At 39.3% G+C, this 20,934-nt stretch overlaps 2 protein-coding genes across 4 annotated transcripts in view; both read left to right on the top strand.

The window, feature by feature from the left end:
* Positions 1 to 9,337, top strand: part of LOC111332898 (oxysterol-binding protein 2) — a 43,305-nt gene extending 33,968 nt beyond the window's left edge. For 2 of the 3 annotated variants that reach the window (XM_022938371.2, XM_022938370.2), the window contains 4 exons: positions 1,278 to 1,327; positions 5,326 to 5,387; positions 5,947 to 6,041; positions 8,492 to 9,337. In XM_022938371.2, the coding sequence (XP_022794106.2) occupies positions 1,278 to 1,327; positions 5,326 to 5,387; positions 5,947 to 6,041; positions 8,492 to 8,606 (322 nt within the window). In that variant the 3' untranslated portion in view covers positions 8,607 to 9,337. Of the gene's footprint in view, positions 1 to 1,277; positions 1,328 to 5,294; positions 5,388 to 5,946; positions 6,042 to 8,491 lie in introns of those variants that run through there. The other variant, XR_002695092.2, reaches the window with a different exon arrangement.
* Positions 9,338 to 13,814: 4,477 nt separating this feature from the next.
* On the top strand, positions 13,815 to 15,490 carry LOC148725160 (uncharacterized). Its single transcript, XM_088731453.1, has 2 exons — positions 13,815 to 14,466; positions 14,577 to 15,490. The coding sequence occupies exons 1-2, from the start codon at positions 13,815 to 13,817 to the stop codon at positions 15,488 to 15,490; spliced, it is 1,566 nt and encodes a 521-aa protein (XP_088587579.1).
* Positions 15,491 to 20,934: the final 5,444 nt, after the last annotated feature.

Genomic DNA, 20,934 nt, shown 5'->3' with positions numbered 1-20,934 from the left:
GCATCTTTGCCATCATTTTGGCATCATTGCCATCATTTTGGCATCTTTGCCATCATTTTGGCAAATCGTATCCGTGTTGTTTTTACGTAAAATAATATATAAGCTTAAACATCTGGGTTGCAAAATTTAAACTGATGTAAAACGTCGACTGTTCCGCGTACGTTTTCGTGCTAACTCCGATGAGAACGCTTCACTCGCTTAACTTTGCAAACGGTAGTAAATAAAACAGAAACTTACAAGGTTCCTTTGTCTACACATTTTGTCACTTTCTTCGGATTGATTCTTATTTAAAGACCTAAAACTTCACTAGCACACAGGTTTTGTGAACATCGCCACGATTTACTAAATTAGCTAGGTAGCCTGGCGTTAGCAAGAAATGGGAACGGCCATGTTGAGACAGCTATTTCAAATCGTTTTGACTCCGTTCCTAGCTTTGGGAGGTTGTAGCGCTAGCTAACTCAAAGAAAAACAGAAATATTAAAGCTTATAATGTTAACTTTATCTCAATGGCCAAGAGTACTGACTTTTGTTTCAAAATAACGTACGTGAGTATGTTTTTGTGCTTCAGATTGATCGTATATGTTGCTTTAAATGTTTTGTACGTGGTTCGTTACCCTTTGGAAAAGTAGTATCCCACGAAACCCCCCTACCCCTCGGAAATTACTGCCCTTGAACCCCCTTCCCCCTCAGAATTTCCACTGATCTTCCGTGGGGGGCGGGGGGGGGGGGGGTATGGATATTTTCTGGAACCACACAATAAAGTTTTGATATGCAGAGCATGGAACTTTTACACACTGTACTAAGTTCTAATAAGAGGCTGTTCATTATTTATCAGAGAAGGTGTAAATGAGAAACTGGGTGGACTTGCAATTTTGGCAGGTCAAAACTTATTAATAATATTGATCAATAATATATAATTAATTTTACATGGTGAAAATGTAATAGTTTCCTCGACGAACATGACTGAACGTGACACAAGTTGGTCAAATCTTCAATTTTGGCGTAAAAATATCTTAATTGTTCATTTCTCAACAGTTATTACTTGTATGCCCGTCTCTGCTTTGTGGAAATTATTTCGGGGGGTGGCTGCCTGAACCATGATTTAAAAGGTGTTTCCTTGCCTGAGAATACAGCAGATAGAGAATTTTCTTATTATAAGAAATCATTGTGAAGTTAAATAGTGTTCTAAGTTTTGAGTAGTATTTTTAACTGCTCTTTTGCGACTTTTTCAATAAATAATACCCTGGTAACAATTGTGTCGGTCTTATTGTTTTCAGATATTATGGCTTCACACAATTTTCAATTCAATTAAATGATCCAGAATATGGTACGTATCAAGTAAACTGTGGATTGAAGTGGCTGATTGTAATTTCATTCAGGGTTAGACAATGGTAAATTCGTAGATACATTTTCTAGAAAATAGAAGAGTCAGATAGCGAGAGAAATATTATAGTAAAGGTTATTGAAGTGGTTTTTCATAGCTTTGTTTAAATGAGCTTTGGAGGTAAATATGAAAAATGTTTAATTACTACGTTTGGGATCATGTGTGGTACTATCGGTCGACATGTCGACGAGTTTCAGTCGATATATTGGCTGATACTTGACCGATATAGCGACCGAGTATTGGCTGACTTGTCAAACGAACTCAGTGACCTCTCGACCGACGCGCATGTCCGACGATACTCGGTCGACACGCAGCTAATACTTTACCCACTCGGTTGACTCTACTGTCACTTGGTTCAATCTTCTCTTCTCAAATATTAACTTATTTCCTCTAGCTCTTCGAAAGGGAATTCCGATGGCCGTCGTCTGTTCTTGAACTAGTGTCGATGCCAGTAATTTTCGTTAATATCAGTGACTGCATTTTTTTTCAATTTATGTTCTTGTTGTTGTTGTTGTTTCCTTTTTATTGTTATCACTTTTGTTTACTACAAACCGGTTAAGGCTGGTCTGAGACGATGATAAATGGAGGAGTTGGTGTTTTACATTTGTTGCTTCAACTTTCTACTGCTATTTTCTTTAATTAAGAGTTTATTTGTTCTTCACATTTCTTCCCTTATTTCTCCCTTTGATCATTCGAAAGCCGAAACAATGAGAGTTGCTAGAATAATCGCAGCATTGGAAAATGAAAGCAAGAAGGAAAGAACATGTCAAAATATCCTTGCTCAGTATTGTTACGGGAAAATTTAGCGATCTTCCATGTGCATTTGGGGCATATTTATTTATTACTTTTCCAATATTTTAGCGTTCTCAGTTCATTCGAGTTTTTTTTTTTGTTGTAATGTTTTAAAAAGATAAAAACCAACAGTAGTTCTTTCAACTACCAAAAAGTACATATCGCTTTGACCAGTCCGGCCCGTCCTCGCGCAATTTCATAGAAAACCGTAGTGAAAGCTGATGTGTGTAGGTCCTGACGGGTTGACGTGAGCCGGTCCGGAAAAAAGCGTCGGGCCCTAGTGCACTTCTACGGTGACATTATTCACTGCTGTTGCAAAAAGCGATTGACCGAACTGAACAAAAAAGAGAGAGCGAGAGTGGAGAGAGTAGAAAAACAAGAAAAGGATAGCATGCAAGAATGATGTAAGGTTACAATTTATAACAGCATATGCCTTTCATGTTGGAAGGATCAAGAAAGTCACACATTGTGAAATATTAAGTGTTCGGATTGGACGTCAGTGAAGTCCGGGGTGCCCCAAGGAACAATTCTTGACCCTATTTTGTTTATCATCTACATAAATGACATCTCAACAGATTTGACATCTACTGTTAAGATTTATGCAGATGATACTAAAATCTATCGAACAATCAGTTCGCCAGATGTTGATATCCCTGCCCTGCAGAGTGACCTAGATCGATTGAGTATATGGGCAAATAAATGGCAAATGCACTTCAATCCGGATAAATGCGAGGTCATGCGTATTACACATAGAAAGGATAAAACTAAACCAATTTACTCGCTGGGGGGGGGGGGGGGCAATTTAGGTCGGTAGAGAACACTAAGGACCTTGGAGTAACCATCTCTGCTGACCTGTCCTGGGGCTTGCATGTATCTGCAACGGTAAACAATGCAAATATGGTACTAGGTATCATAAAGCGGTCCATCGGAACTAATAGCCAGTACGTGTTTTCGCAGCTCTATAAGTCACTGGTCAGGCCCATACTGGAGTACGCGGCTCCTGTTTGGAGCCCGTATTTGATTAAGGATATTACGGCTCTAGAAACGGTTCAACAAAGAGCTTCGCGACTAGCTTTAAGGCAGAAACGAGGCGAAATGAATTACGAACACCGTTGTAGCTTACTAAAATGGCAAACACTAGAAAAGCGGAGAGAATTTCTATCTCTGGTTCAATGTTATAAGATAGTTATTGGTATTGATCACCTCTCTTTCCCAGATTTCTTTGTGTTTGCCCAATAAGCGTACAAGAGCTAACCACGACTATAAACTTTACCTGAAAAGAGCGGTTTGTAATTGTTACAAATATTGTTTCTTCATTCGCATTGTGGGGAAATGGAACAGCTTGCCAGGATACATTGTCCACGCCGAATCATTGTCTGTTTTTAAGAGTAGACTTGAAATTTATTTGAATATTTATTGAATATTATGAATCTGTAGCCATTAAATTTTATCTTTTGTATGTTTTTAATCAGGGAAATTGTTTTTATACAGGGCTAACCTCACGACTAACCATCTAACCATCGGCTAACCACCGGCTAACCATCCCTTTTCAGGATGTATTTGTTTACATTTGCGTTCTAGCTTCCTGAATAAATGTTATGTTATGTTATTAATGAAAAGGGGTTTGTACACACTTAAAAAAGGGATTTGGGGGAACAGTGAAATATACTAAGTATATAAGTATATATACCAAGCCTACTGTGGCTTGAGAAAGTAACAACCTTCCAAAACAAAAGTCATGACTGATTATAGCAGGTTGACAAGTTTCTGGGGGACCTGTGCCAGAACTGAGGGTGGGGTTTGTACCACTTAAAAAAGTCAGATAACAGTGACCCAAAACTCTAATGAGCCGAGGGGTTAAGTTCGCTGAAGTAGCTAGTAGCTGCACCTATCCGAGAACTGTGCCAGTATATTTACATGAGTTAAGATGCATTCCTTTTATTAAGTTATATTAATGTCAAACAGCATTATCATTTCAAATTAAAAAAAAAATAGCACAATCACGTTACTAAAAAAGAACAGAATGAAAAAAACTCCACGAAGTTATCACCTTGCAAGACCTGGGACTGAACTCGAGCTTGTGTTTCGACTGATTGTTTTTCCACAGCATTTCATCGTCAGACGAAACCCATTACGGCTCTTCGAAGCTGAGAAAAAGTGCTATTTACAAGTTTTCTCACCATATTGTTCAATTTATGGTGGCTCAATTGCATTCCATGCGACTGGCAGTCAGTGACAAAAACCTTTCGAAAAAAGAAAAAAAAATTTTCATTCTGTAAGCTAAGGCCCATCAACGATGGTCTCCCTCGATAGGTATGCTCGAACAATTATGTTAAGTACTGGAACTCCCATATATTTCAAGAACAAAATGTTATCCAAATTTTGAGAAATTATAATGTACTTCGTTAGTGTTCCCTAAACAGTTTTACTTCCTATGAGTTAAAGCTTTCAAATCAGTGATTAATTAGCGTCTGATCGTGATTTCTTCCTATGCCCACACATTCAACTCACTATTTTTTGCTGTGAAAACACACTATACAGTTCCTTTTATTCAAGGAATCCGAATTATGCGTTTATAGAGTCCCAGTGCTATCGAGTGAAGTACAGTCTGTGTACAACTTCTCTGGTATGAATAATCCGCACATGGGTTAAGGGCAAAGCATGCTTAAGCTCATGATCGCTCTACTCTTCTGACCTACGTAATTAGTGATTGCTACCTGTTTTTTAACTCAGATCATCGACATCATTCATAAAACTAGCGATTCAATATTTCATAGGAGGTGTTGCCTTTTGAAAGAAGTCTTGAAGTGAATTTCATGGCGACAAGTAACCTAAATTCGTAGGGGACTGTGATCGTTCTAGATATAAAGAATTGGAATTGATAGGCTCGAGTCATGCCGCGTGGTAGTGCCAGCTCGTTCGCACTTAATTTTACATAAAGAGGCTGATCCAGTTTTTATTTTAATCAAAACTTTGACATTAAAAGGCGTTATTGGAAATCTCATTCAAATTAGACCAACTGTAAAGAAAAAATCAATATGTTACGTCAAAAAAATAGTGAATCACACGCTGTAAGTGCTCACTTGACTGTGGTCTTTCTCTTTAATACCTTCTCCAGCTTGAGATACTTAAATAGCCTTTTTCCATAGACGTTTCATGCCACACCGACTGTCGAGTCAGGACAGATATTCGGCTCCTGGAATGTGGAAAGGTTTGGTGCACACAGCTTATATTTTTGTCGCACTACGATGTAAGGGGTGTTTTTGCAGATAAGGTTTCTTGAGGACGTGATTTTACAAATTGTTTCAAAATTGACTCTAAGTAAAAACTCCGATCACGTATTTGCGAGCAAGCGTATAAGCACTTATCACTTTAGTGGCAATGCTGTCCTTCAACTTTCCTTATATAATCGATTATCGCCAAAATTCATGCGCCAAAACTTAATTACCATATGGATGAAGGGCTAACGCTCCAAACGTCAGATTTTTAACTCTTAACGGTGGTCAATTTAGAATTTCAACTTAGTTGATAAAACCAAATTACCCTGTTACCTCCACCGACGCAACACCACAGTTTCTTTAGAAACATACCCCTTTTACCAGGTAGGACCTTTGTCATCCACTCCATTTGCTTTGCTTTTCCATTTGTAATCTTTGGTGAAGCCTTGGCCGTGAGGTTGACAAAGCAAATTATTTCCACTGTACACTCTCTCCATCCATTTTAAATCGCTTGGAATTAAATATTTTTTTCTTAACCTTGTGTCCTAAAAGATTGATCCTTCTGCCAGCGAAAAGCATCGCCTAGAGGAAAAACAGAGAGGAACTAGGAAGCAAAGAGACCTAACTGGCCAGGCCTGGATACCAAGGTAGTTTTAATTATGTATTTTGGTAGCTTCTTTGTTTTATTTTTTTTCTTTGTTTTGTCTTCTTTTGTCATGACCAGAATTTTACGAACAACAGCATTTGCTTGTTATTGTCGATTGTTAAAGAAAGTAACAAACATATATGAAGGACTAGAAGTGTGGAAGAAATGACAAATGTAAATAACGCTTGAAAAGATGGATAATTATGCAAAAGGTTTCGCGCGAATTAATTCTCGTTGATTGTCAACATCAAAATACCGCTGACTAATCAGGAAATTGTTTTGAATAACCACCTCGTTCATAGGGCAAACGTCCGATAAGACTCTCAGTCATAGAGTTAGACAACTTTGTCTCAATCTGGAGATTCGAAAGGCAGATCAAAAACGTTATGAGTCCGAGTCTCCAACTCCCACAGCTAATCTGCTTGAGCATCCATTCTCACCCAACCATCCATCAAAATCTACGGTGGAGTTACTAGTGATGGTGGCAATGATCATAAGTTGTAAACTTAGTGCAACAACGACAACAACAACTTTATTCACCCTTATTCTTGAGAAGATTAAATTAACATCAATAAAAAATTAAAACTAAGAGGGTGTTGGCTTCCTAAAATAACTAGAAGGTTAACAAGGCTAGGAAGCCAAATTTCATAGAATGAATTACAGGGTGTCAAGTTCTTATTTTTGCCTATTTTTCCTATTTTTTTTTCCTATTTTTTGGCCTGCCTCCTATTTTCTCCTATTTTTTCATGAAATTCCTAGTTTTTGCTATTTTTTTATTAGGGTTTTACTAGGTACACAGAAAAATTTTGAAATATTTGAAATAAAATTGCAAATAAAATTGATAAATTCTACAAAAAACTGAAACTTCATGTCAAAAAAGACCAGTTTGAAGCCTTTCTGAGTGATTTTCTTCTGAAGCTAGTGCCCAGACTTTCTTAGTACTTTTGATAACATACAAGGGATTCTGGGAGGTTCATTTGCATGTATGTGCATTTGCCATGTTGAAGTGGGTCTGCATTGCATTATGGATGTATGTCATGGTGCCTGTTAAATAAAAAGCGTTGGGTTGTGGAACAGAGTTTCTGTTGGGAGTGTTAAGAGGATAGAACTCAAAGAAATCCTATTTTTTTCCTATTTTGGGGCGAGAATTCCTATTTATTTCCTATTTTTTGGCCACTGTCATTCCTATTTTCTAAGTGTCATTTGTCACTTGACACCCTGGAATTACAATATTAGGGTCGGGACACACATGTACACACACACACACACACACACGCACACACACACACACACACACACACACACACGCACACACACACACACAGCCACACACAGAGCCACACACACAGCCAGACACACAGCCAGAATTGAACTATAAATAATTATGAATAAACGAAATTTACAAGTCATGGAAAAAATATTATATATATTTATATATTACAAATGAAATCCTGAACAATTATGAGAAAAGAAAAAAGCGTAGAGCAACAAAATAAATCACAGGAATAGCTAGGAAAGAGACTGATTACTCTGGGGAAAGAAAAAAAACCAGGGTAACATTAACACTGGCACAGTAATTCATGTTTAATTTCTTTTTTTAAATTTACCGAAAGGGGTTCACTTTATATCTTTCCCAAGAGAGTTCTATACCTTTGGTCCTTGAAAGCGAATATTAAAAATTCCATAGTTTGTTCTAGCTTGAGGCAAGTAATAAGATTGATTTGCTGCACTTCGTGCATTGTAGTTATGGATACTAAGTACTGAATTAAAGAAGCTATCAAAATAGAAAGGTAATAACTTTTTATGAAATTTATGCATAAAAAGTGCAATATGAATTGTAAGAAGATCAGAGAGCTTCATAATTGCCAACAATCTAAATGTTCATCAAATGAGGAAAAAGTCATGATTCGCACTGCTTTTTTCTGTAAAATGTATAAAGGCTGAAGTGTAGTTGAATATGTTTTACCCCAGATAATTACCTTAATTAGTGCGTGGATGATCATTAAAAGTCAACATCAGAAGTCTTTCGGTACGGTATCGATGCGCGTATTGGTTTCCAAAAAAGTGCGCGGAGAGCGTTTCCATGCGCAACAACTTTTTCAATTATAATCGTTCTTTATGAGATATTTCCTACCGGATTTGGCAAAACCCGTACTTCTAAATAGATTTGACATTGGCTTCATTGACATACAATCGTTTCGAGAATCGTCAACCAACATTTTTAAGATGCCAAATAAAAAGTTAACGTCCTGTCATGAGAAAAAAAGTGCATATATATTTTTTTTTATTACAGCTGATGCTTTATATTCCTCTTTGTTGAAGCGGCTTGCGTCCATTAGCCCCGCAGTACCAAAAAAGTGCTTGAAGTAACAACCCTGAACCAAGACCTATCGTGGAACCTATCATGGCATTTTAGTCATTTGTCTCCTAACGCCTTTTCTTTCTGTTTAGATGGTTTGTGTCCCTGGAAGATCCGGATTCTGGAACATTCTGCTATGTGTACAAAGGAGGTTATTGGAAAGCAAGGTTGAAGGGCCAATTTGGGGACTCACCCTATATATATTGAACTGGCTCTTTCGATTAGGGTTATGTACGGCTTACCTAAAGTACTACGGTCTCTGGATATCTCTCGCAAAATGTTACAATTTTTGTCCAGCTGTAGTTACATAGTTAATACAAACGAAGTATGATAGGAATGAATGTTATCGTATATATTATAACTTTGCGTATGATGCACGATCCTCGCAGTAGAGAGCGCTATTTATGCAATAGCGAAAATCAGACCTGAAAAAAGGTCATATATTCATTGTAACTGATTTATCATCATGGGTTTATTACGAATCAACTTAACGGCCTGCTCCCAGTTGGCTTGTTAGCTTAATTGGTAGAGCGCTGCACTAGTATCGCAGAGGTCAGTGGTTCGAATCCCGTACAGGCCTGATTTTTTTCAGGTCTGATTTTCGCTATTGCATAAATAGCGCTCTCTACTGCGAGGATCGTGCATCATACGTATCTAATACCGCAAATATATGAACTTCATGTATTCATTGTATCTGATTATAACCTTAAATATAAATTTGTAATCATGGTTCATTAATTACCAAGCACGAGCCAAGAAAAAAACAAGAATGCTTTTCGTCTTTGTTTCGCTTGTAGAAGAAAACGTGAAGTTTGGGCTTATCCTCGGCATAGTAACTAAACAAAGAAAACTATTACAGGTTCTCACATCGAGGTAAACACGAAATTTGTTGAGCTTTACTGGAAATTACCAGAAATAAAGATAATCAAACAAACCGAGAGATGTCGTTCAGTTACGTGATTTGGTTACGTGATTTCGGCTTTCTTCGTCATTTGTGCTTGTGGGTCTTTTGAACCATATTAGTTATTTTCGCCAGTCCCATAATTTCTAACATTTCAGTAATCTGGGCCAGTAAGGTCCTTTGGACCATAACAGTATGTAATTCCAGTTGAGTCATGATCATATAGTGGCAGTTACATGTTTGGGATTGCCGTCACTTGGGAACCGTCATTAGGCACCATTCGCCGTCGTAAAGCATCAATTCACTATCATTAGTGAACGGTTATCGACTTTCATTCCTTCTGATTGGCTGAACGGAGTCATGCGAGCTTGTAATCTAGTTCCGAGTTCCAATAAATATTGTCGATAAATGTTTCAGTGATGTTGGGAGAAAAATTCTTTGAAGCAATGGCAGAAAAGATTGTTGTGCCCGAGAGTTTACAAGAAAAGGCATAACAGAACTATAGTAGAAAATGCGTCTCCTATAACTGCTAAAAAAAAGCCACTAAATTCGTTATGAAAATATTTCAACGTATGTAACAGAAAATTTGGCACTTTTTATTTGCCTAATGTGATTGTCCACATTTTGCAATAACATTGGCAACAGTCGAAAGTTAACTGTTTTACTGTTCGTTCGGAGTAGCTTTACAGTCTCAATGAGGGCAAATTCAATTATCCCATTGAAGATATTACAACTATAAAGCTGAATGCTTGCCTTAACTTTTTTTTTCACGTCCGCCAAAAAAATAAGATGGCACAGTTTACCAAACAGCCTCGCTCAAATCGATCCAAGTAGCTTCTGACTTTTTTCACAGCTTGCCTCCCTTATGTAAATATATTTTCGGCCGAGAGAATATGAACTGAGAGAACTTATTCCCGTGAGTCTATTTTAAATTTCGCGCCACGCTGGAAAGTTATTCTCATTTACACCTTCCATGATAACGCGGTTAACGATCATCTTTCTTTACAGTTTCCGGTGTTCAAGTTCAAATTCGTTTTTAAAAAACTGTAACCGCTCATTATCGAAACAAATTTGTAAATGTTTTCCTCACTATTCAATTCTTACCTTTATTAATTCATTGGCACATGAATAAATCAACAAAAAATCGTGTGCCTTACTGTTTATTCTGACTACGCCCAGACGAGACATTCCATTTGGAAAGTTTATTAAGGATGAGTCAGTCAGCTATACGCATCGTGATACAATCTTAACGTGTGCACAATTGAAAATGAATGGTTCCAACCTGTGCTAACCGCGAAAAATCCACTCTTAAGAAGTGGCCAAAAAATATGTGGAAACGTATTCCTCATCTTATGCAGCAGCATGATACCCCGAGGGAAGGTAAACTAACCTGGTTACACTTCTAATCTCACAGAAATCTCAATAGATGTAATAATATTTTACAGGGAGTTGAAACACAAAATTACATCAAATACGAAAAAAGAAAGTGGCTAAACGTAAGACTGACGGCGACTAAGAATGACTTCAATTTCCCGCGAAACGCTTAAGGACTCCTCGGATCTTGTTGAAGTAAAGCCCAATAAATGCACTTAACACCGCCCCACCCCGTCGGATTCTTGGCTCGATGAATCCCTGGATCTCGTCGCGTAGAACCTTTCCATGACGCTTGCTGCCTCCTTTTCCTAACCCCTTACCTCATTTACCGCATGGAGACATTATTTTCTTATTACTGTCGTTGTTGTGGCTTTTTAATTTGCCAGTGAGCTTTCGAATGTGGATGATGTACCAGATCCGGAGAATTTGTAGGCCCCGGACAAATCCTGTGATGTGTGGCTTGAGCTTTCAAGGGAAAAAAACATTGGATGTAATGTTTCCTCTTATGACAGTTGAAAGGAAGAGATTGGAGCCGATTTATAAGCAAGGTTGTTATCAGCGAACGTACTACTCAAAGTAAAATGCCTCTCCAAACGTAGGAGTGCAAAATATGCAATTTGCAAAGTGACAGCGAAACAATAACGGGCTTCAAATGTGTCTAGGTGCTATTACTTGTTGGAGACATATACAAACTCACAATTTTCACCGTCGAACAAAGAAAAAGCAAATAAAATTAACGGCAATGTTTTTGATATGGCTGGTCTCATTAAAATGCTCAGGAAACCAAGTTGATCCCAACTATCTTTATTCCATTTGTTTGAAGCTGTTTGAAGCTGGCCAAGGAGCAGTATTGAATTCTCAGAAGTGAACTGTTATGAGGGAAATTTCATATCCAATATTATGTTTCCCGAGAGAGCTCAAGCCACACGTAACAGAATTTGTTGGCCAACATGATCTCCGGATCCGGTGCATTATCCACATTCGAAATCTTGATGGCAAAATAAAAGCCACAACAAAAACAGTAAAAGAAAAAAAACTGTATGCACGCGTTAATGAGGTAAAAGGTTAGGAAAAGGAGGCACCAATAATTGAGGACAAGTGAGGACGATGGCGGTTAGCGGGTTATTTTTGGCTCTTCAGCTATTTTGCTTTTTCAAACTCCTGTCAACTCCTTCTTGCTGTATACCTTGCTATTCAGATGAAATTGGTGCTCAGCTAATGTTTTATGGATCTTTCTCGGGCCCACGACCTTTCTTCGGGCAGGAAATTTTGGCCAGATTTACCGCTTCGGACTTAAAAGCGACGAACTCAAGAGCTAAATATTACACGAGAGGCATCCCTGTGAAATGGTATCTCTTCAGTATTGCTTTGCTTCTCTGAAATGATATAAACCTACATCCTGGACCTAACTCAAATGGAACTTTGTGTGGAGTGTGCAATTCTTTCATCAAAAGACGTCAGAAGAATATTTCCTGCAGTGGTTGTTTGCATAATTTACATCTTCAATGCATCTCCACGGCGGATAAGTCTTCGCTTCCTGTAAACTGTCCATCTATTGTTGAGTGGTTTTGTTTCAAGTGTCTATTGCCACCATTGTTTAAAGACACTTATTTTGATTAATCTTCTAATGCGGGAAATTTTACATCTTCTACGTCTTCCGATTTCTCCCCGCTCGGGAATGTAAAAGGTTTAACAATGGCTCATTTGAGGGCTTACTGTACTTTGTGAAACCAAACCAAACCAAACCAAACCAAACCAAACAAAACCAAACCAACAAAACGAAACCAAACAAAACGAAACCAACAAAACGAAACCAAACAAAACGAAACCAAACAAAACGAAACCAAACAAAACGAAACCAAACAAAACGAAACCAAACAAAACGCAATATATGACTCAATCAAAACCATTTAAAAAAAAACGTTATTTTAAAAATCGTTCTTACTCCGCTGGATCACTGAAGAAACCTCTCTTCCGTTCTCATCCCCTTTCCTGCCCAGGGAGAATGCGTGACGCTTTCGATATGCAGTCACATGTTCTACCTTTGGCGAGAAACTTGTACGTGCTGCCAAGTCAAGGCAGCACGTACAAGTCATCGTTTGGGTTTGCTTGAGCGTACGAAGAGAAGTTCGGCGTTCAATGGTTTTCCTCAGTTTTCGTGGAGCGATCTTACTGACAAGGAGGAGATCGGCCGAGGAGGTTTTGGGTGTGTGTTCACTGCGAAAAGAAGTGATGGAGAGTCCGTCGTTGTAAAGAAACTTCGACAATACGCGGAGCGGGAGACACGTTTATTTTTAAAGGAAGCTCGAATCCTGAAATCGCTGGTTTCGTTTTGTTTGGTTTCGTTTTGTTTGATTTCGTTTTGTTTGGTTTGTTTTGTTTGGTTTCGTTTTGTTTGGTTTCGTTTTGTTGGTTTCGTTTTGTTTGGTTTCGTTTCGTTGGTTTGGTTTGGTTTGGTTTGGTTTCGTTCGGTTTGGTTTGGTTTGGTTTGGTTTGGTTTGGTTTCGTTTGGTCTCGTTTCGCAAAGTACAGTAAGCCTCATTTGATTATAAGGAGCTTGGTGAAAAATATCGATGAACTGCGTCAAACAATCTTGACGTGTTAATTCTTTCAGAAACCTGGTTGTTAAAGGAAGCTCGAATCCTGAAATCGCTGGTTTCGTTTTGTTTGGTTTCGTTTTGTTTGATTTCGTTTTGTTTGGTGTCGTTTTGTTTGGTTTCGTTTTGTTTGGTTTCGTTTTGTTTGGTTTCGTTTTGTTTGGTTTCGTTTTGTTGGTTTCGTTTTGTTGGTTTCGTTTTGTTTGGTTTCGTTTCGTTGGTTTCGTTTGGTTTGGTTTGGTTTCGTTCGGTTTGGTTTCGTTTGGTTTGGTTTCGTTTGGTTTCGTTTGGTCTCGTTTCGCAAAGTACAGTAAGCCTCATTTGAATATAAGGAGCTTGGTGAAAAATATCGATGAACTGCGTCAAACAATCTTGACGTGTTAATTCTATCAGAAACCTGGTTGGATTCATCAATCTCGGACGAAGAAATTGCCATAGATAACTTTAACAGGGAGCGTTGCGATCGCTGTCGTAATGGCGGCGGTAGTGCAAAATTTATTCACGAGCGGTTTCTTTACGATCGCCTCCCACTAACGTCTGGAAATGGTAATGTGTGCCGTGAAACTTCCTCGCTCTCGTCCCCTTTTGATTGGCAGTGTTTATCGACCACCTGACGACAAGAATTTTACTGGTTTCTTCATGAAATACCTCGAACAACTTTCCTTTGATAGTTCTGAATTATTTCTTTTGGGCGATTTCAATCTGCATATTTTATCGTCAAAAGGAAAAGAATTCATCAATTCAACGAAAGATATGGGCCTCACGCAGCTAATCACTGATCCTACTCGTGTTACTCCCCATTCAAGTAAAACTATTGACTTGATCTTCACTAACTCTTCTCATCGAGTCACTGATTTTGGAGTAATTGACTTATCTGTGACTGACCACTTCATGATATTCTGTAACAGAACCTGCAAACGTCCCCAACCTAAGTCGATGGTGATCAAAGTTCATAGTTTCAAAGGTTTTGATCAATCTGCCTGTATTACCGATCTGGAAAGCCAGCCTTGGGATACGATATATCTTTTTAACTCTCCTGATGATGCCTGGTTTGGTATGGAGACTTTTCTAAGGGATGTCTGTTTAAAATTCGCTCCTCTGAGAACTCTACGCGTACGCGGATCACAGCCTGGATGGATGTCTGATCAAATAAGATCCTTAATGAAGGAACGTGACAAAATGAAACGCAAAGCTTGTAAGTCCAAATTAGATCTAGATTGGACCAGTTACAAACAGTTGCGTAATTCTGTCACTCGGCAAGATTACTTTAGCAAGATTACTTCAACAACCTGCTTAAAACTCAAGCCCAAGATGCCTCCAAACTATGGTCCTCCATTCGAAAGCTCATACCTAAGAAAAACAAGGTTGCAGTGCAAGAAATTTCACTTGATGATACAACCTTTACAGGCAGTTTGGATATTGCTAATTGCTTTAACAAGTTTTTTACGTCAGTGGGTGTTCGACGTAGAAGCCTTCTTCCCACATTGAATGTAAGCACCCTCTGTGATCCTCTGATTTTGACACCTCGAGTTATCCCAGACTTTGTACTTCAACAAGATTACTTCAACAACCTACTTAAAACTCAAGCCCAAGATGCCTCCAAACTATGGTCTTCCATTCGAAAGCTCATACCTAAGAAAAACAAGGTTGCAGTGCAAGAAATTTCACTTGATGATACAACCTTTACGGGCAGGTTGGATATTGCTAATTGCTTTAACAAGTTTTTTACGTCAGTGGGTGTTCGACTTATAAGCCTTCTTCCCACATTGAATGTAAGCACCCTCTGTGATCCTCTGATTTTGACACCTCGAGTTATCCCAGACTTTGTATTTAAAGATATACCAGTTAGCTTTGTTCGCAAAGAATTGTCATCGCTGTTTGTCAACAAATCTTCTGGCCTCAAGGACATTCACTCGCGCATTCTTAAAGTCGGCTCCAATCTTCTAGCCACTCCACTTACCCACATCTTTAATTTATCAATCCATTGTGGTGAAATACCAAGGTCACAGAAAGCAGCTACTGTCACTCCGCTTCACAAGAGCGGATCACATTGTGATCCAAATAATTTTAGACCGATCTCTGTCCTTCCAGTTGTTATGAAGATTTTTGAACGTGCAATCCATAAACAGCTCTACGATCATCTGGTCAATTCCAATCAGGATTCAGACGTGGTCATTCAACCAATACAGCCCTGCTTAATGTTTCAGAATATATTTTGAAAAATTTGGATGAAGGAATCTTACTGGGGCAATGTTTTTAGATCTCAGCAAGGCTTTCGATATGATTGACCACTCTCTCCTTAAGATTAAACTTACTGCACTCGGTGTCAGAGGACAAGCACTTGCTTAGTTTGTTAATCACCTATCTGGCACATCACAGTCTGTTAATGTGAATGGAACTTATTCAGATACCTCAGATCTATCACTTGGAGTACCTCAAGGGCTTGTCCCGGGCCCATTATTATTTATCGCATTTATAAATGATCTACCTAGTACTGTACATCGTTGTAAAATAGTCTTGTATGCTGATGATACTGCTCTATTTTTGGCCAGTAGAAACATTCAAACTATTCAATCCACTCTACAAGAAGACCCGAGTGCCGTTGGCGAATAGTTTTCTTTGAATCGCTTGCTAGTAAACTGCGACAAAACCGATGTCATGCTTTTTGGCTCTAAACAGCGTCTCGCAAGATCACAAGGACTCTCCTTATTTTTATTGGGCAATCTTCTGGAGCTGTCAAACACTGTGAAATACTTGGGTTTAATTTTTGATGCTTCTATGAACTGGCATGAACACATTTCTAATAAAGTAACTCGTAGATTAAATTTATTGGGAAGAACTCGCCACTATTTAGATACCGATACCTGTAAGCTTTTATATATGACTTTAGTTCAGCCTTTAATAGAATATTGTGATATTGTCTGGTCCAATGCTGGTAGCACCTCTCTTCAAAGACCTCTTAGGCTCCTGAAAAGGGCAGCACGAATTGTTCTCCAAAAGAAGATTAGGGAAGACCCTACAGCAAATTTGTTTTGTGAACTGGGATGGGTCTCCTGGTTTGAACGTTGGAACTTTCACAAGTGTCTAACTGTATTTAAATGCCTTAATGGAATTTATCCACCCTATCTGAGAAGGCTATTTTCCTATAATTCAGATTTCCACCATTACAATACCAGAAATAGAGCGATATGGTCAAAATAACTTCTAAATATGGCTACAGGTCATTTCCCTATTCAGCTGCTAAACTATTTAACAACCTTGATCATGCCACAAAATGCTCCTTGACACTTAAAGAGTTTGTAAATAACTATTGGCCTAAATAACTTGTAATAATTGATTCGGCATCGTAGGTTTATTGTTAACGGAACACGGGCAAAGGGTTATTTATTTATATTCATGTTTATATTGTATTAATATATATATATATATATATTTGTGTGTGTATGTTTTTAATATTTTAGATTCACAGCTTCATTGTAAGTAAGTGACCTAGCTTTATGGATTCTGAGCCTAATAAAGTATCTATCTGTCTATCTATCTATCTACCGAGCGTCATGGAAAGATTCTACATGACAACATCCATGTAGTCACCAAGCCGGCAATCCAACGGGGTGGAGCGGTGTTCTGAACTGCATTTCTGGGCTATTTTACGACCAGAAGTGAGGAGTCTTTAAATTTTTCTTAAACAAAGGCTATTTGTGAACCTGTGACCTACACCGAACATGCCGAACGAAAGACCGTTACCGCAGTGGATGTATTTGATGCCTTCAAACGCTAAGGCGTTTATGATCTTGACTGCTAGAAAAATTTCAGAAACCTCAAATAACCCATTAACGGCTCCTTTAGGAGCCACTGGTTCTTGCAATAGTCGTGATAGGCAACAATGATTATGAAAGGTGTGTTGTGACCATCCGAGAACTGCCTGGCGGTGGCTTTGTCCCGTGTGGCTTTTCGGGTAAAAAAGTTTTGAGAAGAACGTTTTCGAATCGATGATGTTATAAGGATTTTACACTCATTAAATTTCGTTGTGTTGGTTAATATTGGATTTAACATTTGGACCTTCGAGCCGGATAGAGAGCTAGCCGGATTACCGTAATTTTTAGTGGAGATTTTGGATGTCTTAGAGTTGGAAGGGTTGGAATTTGCAAGAGTGAAACTTGGCTGCGTGTGGAACATCGAAATTGAGCAAACAAACTTACTTCGTTGGAAGAATGGAAACTCTGGAGAACTTAAAAAAGGATAAGCGATCGCTTAAATCAAGTCTTGCGAAATATTTGAACGAGTTAGCCGTGGAATTGTCGCTGGAAGCGCCGATAAAGAAATCATTTTGGAAAGACTAAATGACATCGAAAGGCGACGAGACGAATTGCTGGAATTATTGGAGAATTTTTCAAACCTTGTACAAAGAAAGTAAAGAAAGGACGAATGTAGCATCAATGGATCAAGAAGCCGATGACATAGTGGACCGTGTCGACAGCGAAACAAGAGCAGCTCGGTTGTTTTTAGCGAAAGGAGTGGACAAAGGAAGCGAAGGAATTACTGTTCAGAGAAAAGGCGGGAAATCAGATGACACGAGTGCGAAGGGATAGTCACGTGGCCGACCCAAACAAACAAACTGGAGCAGACTCGAATTCCTAAGTTTTCGGGCGACAAGATGAAATATTCTGCTTGGTGGGCAGCGTTCTCGAGTTGCGTTGATGAGACTTCGTTGTCACGACAATTCAAAATGTTACGGCTAGAAGGTTGTTTGGAAGGTGAAGCAGCAGCTACGGTGAGAGGTTTAGGCTATTCGTCGGAGTCTTATAAAGCAGCAAAAGCGAGATTGAATCGAAAGTAAGGAGGAAACCGGCGACAGGTTCAGGCGCATATTGAAGAGTTGAGAAGGATGAAACCTTTGAATGCTGAGAACCCTCAAGAGTTGGAAAGATTTGCTGGCCTAGTGGAAAGGACAGTGGTTACTTTAAAGGAAAGCAAACACACCTCAGATCTTGAAGGCGGAACTTTGTATGCTATTGTGTTGGAAAAAATTCCCCAATCTTTGCTTAGCCAGTACTACAGACGGGTTAAAGAAAAGGGAAAGCTGGAGTCTTTTGAGGAATTGCGGGAGTGGGTCGCCGAAGTAGCAGTATACCAAAGTCAAGCATCCGGGGTAAAGAATGGTGTTTCCAGTGCAAGTGGTAAGAATGTCAAATGGCCTCGGTTGTAGTTCGGGACTGGAGATAAATGTGACCGCCCTTGCAAGGTGTGCAACCAGAAACACCAAATATGGAAGTGCGAGGTGTTCAAAGGAATGGAAAATAAAAAGAAGTGGGAGACAGCGAAGAAGCTAGGCCTTTGTTATCGTTGCTTAGGAAAAGAGTGCGAGGGATGTCGTTGGAGTAAAGAGTGTGGTGTGGATGGGTGCAAGGAGCATCACCACCAGATACTTCATCGAAGCAAAAGTCTGCCAGGTTCCATGCAGGGGAATACTGATTCTTGCAATGCATCTAATGTCTATTGGGCATTATTGTCTATCGTCTTTTGGGCATGCATTGCAATGTCTTGCAATGCATCTAATGTCTATGACGTATAAAACAGTAAAGGAACACGAACAGCGAAGAATCGCCCTTCGCACCGTCCCAGTTTTTCTGAAACATGGAGCCAAGCGTTTGCAAGTTAACTGCTTTTTAAAAAAGGGTAGTGATACCACCTATGTAAACGAAGAAGTGGTGGAAGAGTTAGGTTTGGAAGGTCGAAAAGAAAGAGTTACTATTAAGGTTGCAAATGATCACAAGGTTAATTTAATGTCAGCCACTATGGAGATTGGACTAGAGAGTTTGGATGGTCGAGTAGACACTGTGATTGTTGCGAAAACATCGCACAGTATTTGTGGTGGCATAAAACCGACTAACTGGTTAGATATCAGTGGAAACATTTGAAGAACATTCCCTTCCCTAAACTAGGGAAGAGAAGCAAAATCGACATGCTCATTGGTTCAGATTATGACAATTTGCTATTTCCTATGAAGGAAGTTCGTGGAAGGGATGGTGAGCCAAGTGCAAGACTGGGTCCCCTAGGGTGGACAGCTATTGGTACCACGTGTGTGAGCAACATGAGTCGTGTAGCACAGGATTTCTTCACACCTACCGGATGCAGAGGTCAGACGGTAATGACGGGGAGCTTAACAATCTGATGAAACAATTTTGGAACCTCGAGGCTATTGGCATCGAGTAGATCGACAGCTGACTCCAGATGAGAGGCTAGCGGTCAACAAAGTCCATGAGATTCATCGGAGAGAGATATGAGGTTGCTGTGCCTTGGAAACAGGATAGACCACAATTGCAATCAAACCGACAGATGGCTGAAAAGTGCCTTCGCTCAGTCCAAAAGATAAGATGCATAAGATGCAGGATAAGAGCCTCGCTCATGCGCATCAATCAACGATTGATGACTACATCAGGAAGTTCCATCAGGAAGATACATCCGAGAAGTTCCTGAGATAGAGACAAAACCAGCCTCAGAATGGTTCCCTACACAATTCCCAGTGGTTCGCCCAGAGAATTCCACAACCAAAGTTCGGATTGTATTGGATGGCTCGGCTCAGCAATATGGAAAGAGTTTAAACGATGAATCGTTACCAGGTCCTAAGTTGCAGAGTGACATTGTGGACATCTTAGTGAAGTTCAGGAAAGAGCCATTTGCTTTAGTTGGTGACGTGACACAAATGTACCATCAACTAATTCTCAGACAAGTTGACAGGCCACTGCACAGGTTTCTCTATAGGAAATTAGACTTAAACACCCAGGTTGTTTGAATTTCAGAGGTTCATTTTCGGAGGTTGTTATTGCCCGTTCTGTGTTCAGTACGTTTGGCAAAAACATGCAGAATTTAAAATGAAGACTTACCCGTTGGGAGCTAGAGCAGTTTTGGAACATTGCTACATGGATAACCTCATGCTTTCAACACCCACTATAGAGGAGGCTAAAGAAACAAGGAAGCGACTGACCGAATGAAACGACAAGGCTGGATTTCACATCCGCAAGTGGGTATCGAACGATGTTAATGCGATTGCTGACATAAAGGAAGAAGACAGAGCTTCTGAGATCGATTTAGAGAAGAGAGAGTGGCCAACTACCAAGACCCTTGGTGTCCTGTGGAGCACAACAGAGGACAGGTTCATTGTTCGGCACGCTTTGAAATTTGGTGGATTTGAATTCACCAAAAGAAATGTCTTAAAAAAGACAGCTACCCTGTACGACTCACTAGGTTTCTTGTCGCCTTACATAATCAGATCAAAGTTGTTGATGCAGAAAGCATGGCAAGAAGCGGGGGCATGGGATGATTTGTTGCCGAAACACCATCGGCAAGAGTGGATTAAGTGGTTTCGAGAGTTGAATGCAATAGCGAAAATCAGACCTGAAAAAAAAAATCAGGCCTGTACGCGATTCGAACCACTGACCTCTGCGATACTAGTGCAGCGTTCTACCAATTGAGCTGAATTTAACACTTTCACGGGTTTATTACGATGGCCTGATTTTTTTCACTTTTTATTTTTTTTATTTAAGCCATTGCTTAAATAGCGCTATCTACTGCGAGGATCGTGTATCATATGTATCTAATACCGCAGTTCAAAATATATGAACTTCATATATTTCATTGTATATTTATCACTTTTACGGGTTTA

The sequence above is a fragment of the Stylophora pistillata genome, chromosome 8 (assembly GCF_964205215.1).
Source record: "Stylophora pistillata chromosome 8, jaStyPist1.2, whole genome shotgun sequence".
NCBI lineage: Eukaryota > Metazoa > Cnidaria > Anthozoa > Scleractinia > Pocilloporidae > Stylophora > Stylophora pistillata.
Note: the sequence above shows the minus strand (reverse complement) of the source record. Positions and strands in the feature narration are given on the sequence as shown.

Excerpts from the sequence above, each read along its gene's own strand:
- LOC148725160 (XM_088731453.1), top strand. The coding sequence starts at position 13,815 with ATGGTAATGTGTGCCGTGAAACTTCCTCGCTCTCGTCCCCTTTTGATT. Across the intron at positions 14,467-14,576 it reads CAAAATGAAACGCAAAGCTT|CCCAAGATGCCTCCAAACTA; the intron begins GTAAGTCCAAAT and ends TTAAAACTCAAG.